This window comes from Gallus gallus, chromosome 10 (genome assembly GCF_016699485.2).
Source record: "Gallus gallus isolate bGalGal1 chromosome 10, bGalGal1.mat.broiler.GRCg7b, whole genome shotgun sequence".
Taxonomy (NCBI): Eukaryota; Metazoa; Chordata; class Aves; order Galliformes; family Phasianidae; genus Gallus; species Gallus gallus.
Window position 1 is genome coordinate 6,883,917 of NC_052541.1, and position 7,753 is coordinate 6,891,669.

The 7,753-nt window shown below is 51.9% G+C and overlaps 2 protein-coding genes across 17 annotated transcripts in view; both read right to left on the reverse strand.

Moving 5' to 3' along the window:
- MPHOSPH10 (M-phase phosphoprotein 10) overlaps positions 1-680 on the reverse strand; it is a 1,076,704-nt gene extending 1,076,024 nt beyond the window's left edge. The window contains exon 1 of the mRNA XM_025154008.3: positions 445-680. The gene's annotated coding sequence lies outside the window, so the exon portion shown is untranslated. The remainder of the gene's footprint in view (positions 1-444) is intronic.
- The window catches only part of RNF111 (ring finger protein 111), a 49,744-nt gene extending 42,005 nt beyond the window's left edge, over positions 1-7,739 (reverse strand). For 6 of the 16 annotated variants that reach the window (XM_015278752.4, XM_046898873.1, XM_025153786.3 and 3 more), the window contains exon 1: positions 7,568-7,739. In XM_015278752.4, the coding sequence (XP_015134238.2) occupies positions 7,568-7,572 (5 nt within the window). In that variant the 5' untranslated portion in view covers positions 7,573-7,739. Of the gene's footprint in view, positions 1-11; positions 681-852; positions 7,344-7,567 lie in introns of those variants that run through there. The other 10 variants (XM_040706182.2, XM_040706178.2, XM_040706180.2 and 7 more) reach the window with 5 other exon arrangements.
- Between the last annotated feature and the right edge of the window lie 14 nt (positions 7,740-7,753).

Genomic DNA, 7,753 nt, shown 5'->3' on the forward strand with positions numbered 1-7,753 from the left:
CCGTTACAAACCTTCACGCCTCTGCCACTCCCGGCCTACAGATGTGGACGAGCAGCACACAGGGCCGAACGCATCCAAGGGTTTGGGTTTTTCTTGAGGGGTTAAGCAGCAGAATACCAACTTGGCGGCCAAAACAAATGACGTTACAACAAACCCCATTACACACGCAAAGAAAACTCATTTCCGTGAGGGAAATATTTATGACAGGTTTTCAAGGAGACGGAGCCCCGACGCGCACCGGGGCGGCCCGCAGCGGAGCGGCGGTTCCGTGCGGCAGCTCGAGCCCCGCGCCCCGCACCCGCCGGGGGCTCCCGCCTCGCGCTGCCCCCGCGCCCCAACGGCCCGCCCCGCAACGCCGGTACCGATCCGCCCGGGCGCAGGGCGGCCCGCCGGGGACAGAAGGCGGCCCGCAGCCCCCGCCGCCGTGCCCCCGCGTCCCCGTACCTGAGCAGCGAGGCCGAGGAGGAAGAAGCGGCCGCCGCCGGCGCGCCGCTCAGGGCCGGAGGAGGGGAAACGGCCCCAACAGGCGCCGGAGAGTCCCCGCGGCGCGGCCCGGCACTGCCCGGAGCCCAGCGCTCGCGGCCCGCCCGGCCCCGGTGCCCCTCCGTACGGCGGGCGGCGTTCCGCCGTTGCGCAGCCCCCACCGCCGCCGCTCCCTCCCGAGGCGCAGCGCGACACTCGGCGCTGCTTTCCAGCAGTCCGCAAAGCGCAGCCGCGCGGCTTCCAGCCCCTCCTCCCGGCGTGCGCAGCGCCCCCCGCCGGCCGGAGGCGGCACCGCTCGGAGCCGGACGGCGCCCGGCCCGCCCCGCCCCCCCCGCGTTCCGCAGCGCTGAACAACGCCCGCGTCCTTACCGACGGCACGGCGGTCACTGCGGAACAACGCAGCGGGAGAGCGGGGCCTGAACGGCTTCTGGGTGGGATTTCCTCAACGCAGGAGCGTTAGAAACAACGTGAAACTACGTTTCAAACAAGGAAGACGGCGGTAAGGCAAGAGTCCAATAAACGCCTCCTAGACAGCACGGTTCAGCCGGCAGAAAAAAAAGGAGTCTTTGGGAGTGCAAGCAGCGGCTGGAGATGTCAGGGAGCGCCAAAGGTGCGCGGCTGCGCGATCGGCACGGAAACAGCAAGTGCTGTGAGTGCTGTGTCTGCGTGTAAGGGGGCGAGCGGGGGAGGAACGCGCAGGTGAGGGCAGAGCAGAGCGGCTCCGGATGGGCGCCGCAGCTCTCAGCACAGCAGAAACGCACGTCAGCCAGCATTGCTTGCTGGGGTTGCCAGCAGGATATTTGCTTTGCTCTTTTAGGCATCCCACCGGACCTGAGTAAGCCCTCTGACACTGCGCCACGTATGAAACAACCGCTGAAACCGGGGAGAATGGGGAACGGCGCAGAAAATAGAGCATGAGTAACGCTGGGCAGGAGCCGGGCTGTGCGCAGCCACTGCGCCGTGTTAATGAGCGGCACCGAACTGACGGCACTGAGAGAAATTCTGCTGGAGAAAAACAGGAATTGAAAAAGCACGTGGGGACACCTGAGTGACCCTCAGGGGCACAGTAATAGGAGCAAGGTCTAAAAGGCATGAAATAAAACATTCAGACTGGAGGTCTGGGGACACATTGGGTACTATCAGGCAGAATGGACAAGGATGTGAACCTCGGCGTGCTGTGCAGTGAATCATAGAATGGTCTGGGTTGAAAAGGAGCACAATGACCATTGAGTTTCAACCCCCCTGCCGTGTGCAGGGTCGCCAACCAGCAGACCAGGCTGCCCAGAGCCACATCCAGCCTGGCCTTGAATGCCTCCAGGGATGGGGCATCCACAGCCTCCTTGGGCAAAGATACTGACCAGCAGCCAGCAGTGTAGCACAGACATGGAAATACACAAACACCCTCAGTGTATTTCAGTCAGAAGATTTTTCACAGGGAGAGGAACAGCATAGCAAGGGGAAGAAAGCAATGGGAATTTGGCTGATTGACTTTACAAGAAATGAGAGAAGGGAGTTTTCTGTAAGCTGGCCAGAGCCTCCTAACAGCAAAGAAATGCACCAGCTGGTTTTGTGTTTGCTTATCGACTTCTTCTGCTTAAACACTGCTTTGAACTGTCAGGCCAAAGATGGTACTGCCTAGCAGGGAGAGGTACAGAGCTGCTCTGTGCTCACCAGCAGACATTCCTTCAAGGAGACAAGAAAGGAAAGAAAAAGACAGTCCTTCTCACACTTGGTATCTGCAGAAACCCAGAGGTTAAACAGGCTAAATTGAGTCTTGCTCAGTGTCTAAATGACTACTTCCAATTTCAGAGCAGCTTGCAGCCTACACAGTTATCCATTTACACTGAGATCCCCAGCTACTTGTAACTGAACCACTCCGCGCACACCTCAGGGCCAGGCAGAACTGAAGACAGAGACAATTCTTACCTAAGATCAAAATAATGCCAAACTGCAGGAGACTGCATTTCACGTTTTTGGGGGGAATAAAAAACAGAAACCAAACCCCTGTCTTGAGCTCAGCATTAACAGCTCAGCCTTCCAGGTGGACACAGCTCTGCACAGGGGTGCTGCTTCAGTTTGCTCACTCACCAATGACACCCAGGCACAGCTTCTTCCCATGCAAACACCACCTTTTGGCAAGCAGTCCCTCCGGGCACTCAGAAAGAGATGCCCTTGCTCAGAGCTGTGCTAACTGCAAGCCTGGTCGTGTCCAGGGCGGTATGAACAGCGTACACTTCAGCTCCTACCACAAATACATAGAAATCATCCATCAAGGAGCTCAAAATCACTCGCAGTCAAGGAAGCAACCCAGCTGAAACAGCCCATCCACGACCCTTAGATCATCTGTGGCTGCGTAGCCTTAAAATGGACCATAATAACGCAGATATTTAAGTGCTGTGTCAATCTGTAACTACGATTAACACAAATCAGCAGAAGGCCTCTCGTGGTAACGTTGTGAGGATGACAGAGCAAAAAAATAATACACAAAATCTGTGGGATTCATATTCGGGTGATAAAAAAGGTCAGAGCTCCCAGCAGCCCAGCTGAGGACCTCACCAGTGAAAACCACAGGCGTGGGAATGGCGGTAAGAGCTGCATAGAAATTCATACTGTCACCAATCTCTAGTGGGAAACAAAAAAGAGACTGACGCATTTGTAGAGTCACAAATCAAACTCTGCAGCTGGCTGTGCGGTACATCTTATGGGGATAAACAGAGGAATTAATGTGATTCAGCTTGGAGCTTTTGAAAGCTCTGGAAGACAACGTGCACCGCTCGGGGAGCTGTTTATTTTTAAGACAGATGGAAACGTAAAGTATCCTATGTTATTGTCAAGCTTAGATGCAGGAAGGCCCCTCTGCTCACCCATTTCACGTTATCCAGCCCCATACAGCTTTGAAAGGTGAGATGCAACTTCTGTACAGCACGTTAGAATACAGCGTGACCAAATACGTGGCTTTTAATTATGAATCAGCCGCTATTTTTAGGGCAATTAGGTTTTAAACAAACAGAAGTACCTGGTATTCAAAGATCTGATTTTCCACTAAGAAATTCAGTAGTCACTTCCGAGCGAGTTCATATATTTTCAAGCAGACACAGAAAGGAAAACATTGGCCTTTGATTTCCAAGCAGATTGTGTTCCTCTTCCATTGCTTGTCTGTATGGACTGTAATGGGAGTGACTTAAGATCAAAAACTCACTCTTGAAGCCTTCTGACTGCTCGTCATACAGTGCATCAATAATACATCAGAAAGAAAGCTATACATCTGAAGCGGAAAAGCTATTTTTCTAGCAATTACGTGTATTAAATTAGCAGTGAACCTTCATTTCAAACGTACCCCCTGTCAGGTATCCACTGGAAATGGTATTATCACATGGTATTATCCGTTCCTGCCTTTCCCTCCCCCCTCCCCAGAAGACAGAAATAGTGTGGCTGACATTTCTTAAACATAAGCTTGGTCAGAGGTTTGAATACAATCAGACTGATACCAGAATTACTAAAAAGCAGAGTTTGAAATTGTAGTAGCACAGCAATGTAAGACAGGAACAGGCAGACGGTGCCTCTCAAAGCCAAATGGACCTTCCTGTTGATTTCAGTGAATGTACATTGCTCAAAAAAAGTTACATCCAAAAAGGAACTGAGTCACTGCATCGTTTACTGCTGAAATAACCAGCTTTGATGAAGTTAGCAACAAGCACAGAATGCAAAATATTGCATTAGAACCTCAGCTTTCTGGAGCAAACAAAAGCCTGAAGCTGGAATGAAAGCTTGCATAACAAGACGGGCTTTTCAATGAACAGTGCGTTATGCCGTACCTCCCCTCTCCACCTCGTCTTCAACCAACATCTTTTCTGAAAGGTGTCCGGACCAACCACAGCTGTGAGGAGAGGAGAGAATTGGGCAGACACCACTGAGCTCCAGGTGAGCACTGTGGCCGTGAGGCTGCCTTAAAGAAGGAAACAAACAAGAGAGCGGCCAGAGCTACTTCTCCATGTCTTAAAACATTGAGTAACACTGTTTGTAGAGCCCCATCATTAGAACTGCATGGGGTACCCCAAGTACGTTAAGCCATAGGAAATACAAGAGCTGGCATTTGGTCCTCTGCTATGCTTCAGGGTGAGGTAAGGAACCGATCAGTCAGCACTGCTGGAACCGAGATGATCTTTTCTGCAGAACTACAAAGCCCATGAAAAAAACACATAAAAAGATCTATGGATGGCCACAACTCTCACATGTCTCACTTCTAAGACAGACAAAAATGAATTTACAGGAGCACAGTCTGGGAGTTTTATCATTGTTGCTATTGAAAAGCCAACATCTACACCAACCATTTCTCCTCTTTGAACAGATACCTCTGTCTCCCAACCAAACTTGACCACAAACTTCAGAGCCCAACTGTACATAGCAATCTTCCCTTTGAAAATCAGATGTTTCAAGAGACTGTAAAAGGACAAAGAGTACTTTCCTTTACAACAAACGAATCAGCCAACCCCAGCAAGTTAGAAACCAGCCAATAGAGATTAAAATCCCTCAGCAAATTCAAATATAGCTGATCATAAGAGGTATGCCTAGAAAATAAGGTGAAAAATGCCAACCAATGTGATTTTTCATTGACAGATAAAACCAACTTTATTTTCAGTTATGAGATATGAGTATGAATAAACCGAAGATCCCAGGTTTATTGAGACTTCTGACATTCTGTTCCATCGACATGTTTATGAGGAAACTCCCTTTTATAAGGATCTTTAATGAAGAAACTTCATCTGGATAAAACCACATAACCTCAGTCCCAAACTGCCTGCACCCCAAGCATCGCTGCTGCTCATTCAGCATCAAACCTGCAGTTTATATCCTGTAAAGGTCCTCATATCTTTGCATAACAGCTCAGACGTTGTAAGTATAAACCCACACCTAACACCATGCTTAGAGCTACTATAAACAGAGCAAAACTCAACGATGGAGTCTGAAATCATCGCAAAAAAACGTACAAATGTAATTAACAGAAGCGCAAAGTTCTGCTCTTAGCAAGAAATAAACTGCAGAGAAACAGTTATTGTAGTAGGCATTCAGGAAAGAAACCAATAGGTAGAGTGGATGACAAACTGTACACCCTAACACTTTTGTGAGGTTGAAAAAGGCACACAGCTCTCTGAGATGCACCATTGGAAGTGCTGTCACAAAGGCAACTTGAAGAAGGTGCAACACAAATGGGCAAGAGCTGGAGAGGTGCAACAGAAAAAGGTCATCTGTTCTGGAACTGATCAGTAAGAAGGAAATAATCTGGGTTTATACTCCAAAAATAAAGGAGCGAACAAAAATACGCTAAGAGTCTTCGCAAAAGAATGCTGCAAAGGAAAAAGGAACTCTGTCCTTTAGAGTCAGAGTAAGAATGCAAAACTGCAGCAAAAGGGATTTAAATGAGGCACTTGAAAAAGGATAGTTAAGGGCTAGACTAGGCCGAGGAATGAGTGGCATCCCTATTTAAGGCTTTAGGAACAGGTTAGGCGAACATCAGTCAAGGCTGTTTTCCTAATGGTGTGCCATGCCTCGAGGCAGGATAACTGAGAGTACGTTTTAAGGTCACTGCTGGCTCTTTAAATCAACAGCTTTGACATCTCCGTGACATCAACCAACAAATGTAGTGGTTTAGGAGAGCAGAGATACTGCTCTAAAAGCAGGTGAGCACTACAGGTGTTGACCCACTGGTCATTCCTGGGACTGAGAATAGAAGCGAAGCAGTGCAGTTTGTCTCTCCTGGTACAACACTGCTGCAGGGGAGCTGGCAATCCTGGCTGAGATTTTGGTACATTGCTGAACTCCAAGTAGAACTCAAATAAAAGTTGGACTTATCCACATACTGTTTGAAAGTCACACGAACACCCACAAAATCTGTTTCTGTGGTCTAAAGTAAAGCTAAGGAGTTCATCGGTTGACCTCACAGTCATTTCTGATAAATCAGATGTTAGTGCAAGTGTTGTCACAGGGGACAGCATGAGCAAGAACACATCTCCCACTTAAGACTGCCCTTTTCACTAAATCTTTGCCATGCCGAACTGCACGACTAGACGTTTAAAATGCTCGCGGAATCACAGAATCATAGAGTGGCCTGGGTTGAAAAGGACCACAATGACCATTGAGTTTCAGCCCCCCTGCTGTGTGCAGGGTCGCCAACCAGCAGACCAGGCTGCCCAGAGCCACATCCAGCCTGGCCTTGAATGCCTCCAGGGATGGGGCATCCACAGCCTCCTTGGGCACCCTGTTCCAGTGCGTCAGCACTACCAATTCCGTTTTAGGCTTTAGCACATGCTTAACTTTTAAATGGATGGATGTCAGTCTTTGTTAACCGATAATGACTGAAGTAAAGGATTATGTACGCTCTAGAAGTAGAAGAGGAAGACGTTACCAACCAGTCCCTCGGATTCCGGGCTTAATTTGCACCGAAAAAAAAAAAGTTCGAAACAGATTTATTAAGTGAAACGAACACATCCTCCCAGCTTTAGCGGCACGCGATTTCTGAGTGAAGACAGCACAGAGGATCGCTGCGACAAAGCGGTTTCAAGGTTAAAGGAACTCTATTGACGCCGAGCGAGGCCGATCACAACCGGTCCCCGCGCTTCGCACGTCTCCCACACCGCGAGAAGCCGGAACACGCGCGGAGCTCCGACCCAGCCCAGCGCCCGCACTACGCGGGTAACAGCTCCGCTTTCATCTCGGCGAACCCCGGAGAGCGCTGCTCAGGACGAGCGCGGCGCTACGAGCGGGCGGACGCGCTGTGAGCCCGGCACAGCCCCGGCACGGCGGCCTGTGGCCGCGAGCCCGTAGCGACAAACGCACGCAGACGCCGCGCCGCCATCTCCTCCGGGCCGGGCCCACACCTGTGCGAGGACGAGGCTCCGAAGAGCTCAGCAGGGCCCGGCGAGACACCCAGCTCGGCTCCCGGCAGGGCACGCAGCCCGGCTCCCGGCAGTGGACGCCCTGCCCTCCCCGACCCGCCCGGCCCGGCCCGGCCCCGCCCCGCCCTGCCTCGGCGCCCGGCCCCGCGCCTCCCGCCAGGCCTGGCCCAGCCCGCGCCTCCCCGGGGCACCTCATGGCTCCCAGCGCCGCTCCCTGAAGAAGCGAGAGCCCGGCCAGCGCCGAGCGCCGTCCCGTCCTCCTAGGCGGGCTCCGCGGGGCCGCACCGCGGCCCTCACCCCCGCCCGCCCGACCGACCGACCCGCCCGCCGCCAACCTCTCGCGGGGAGGTCCGGAGGCCAGGTGAGCCGCACTGCGC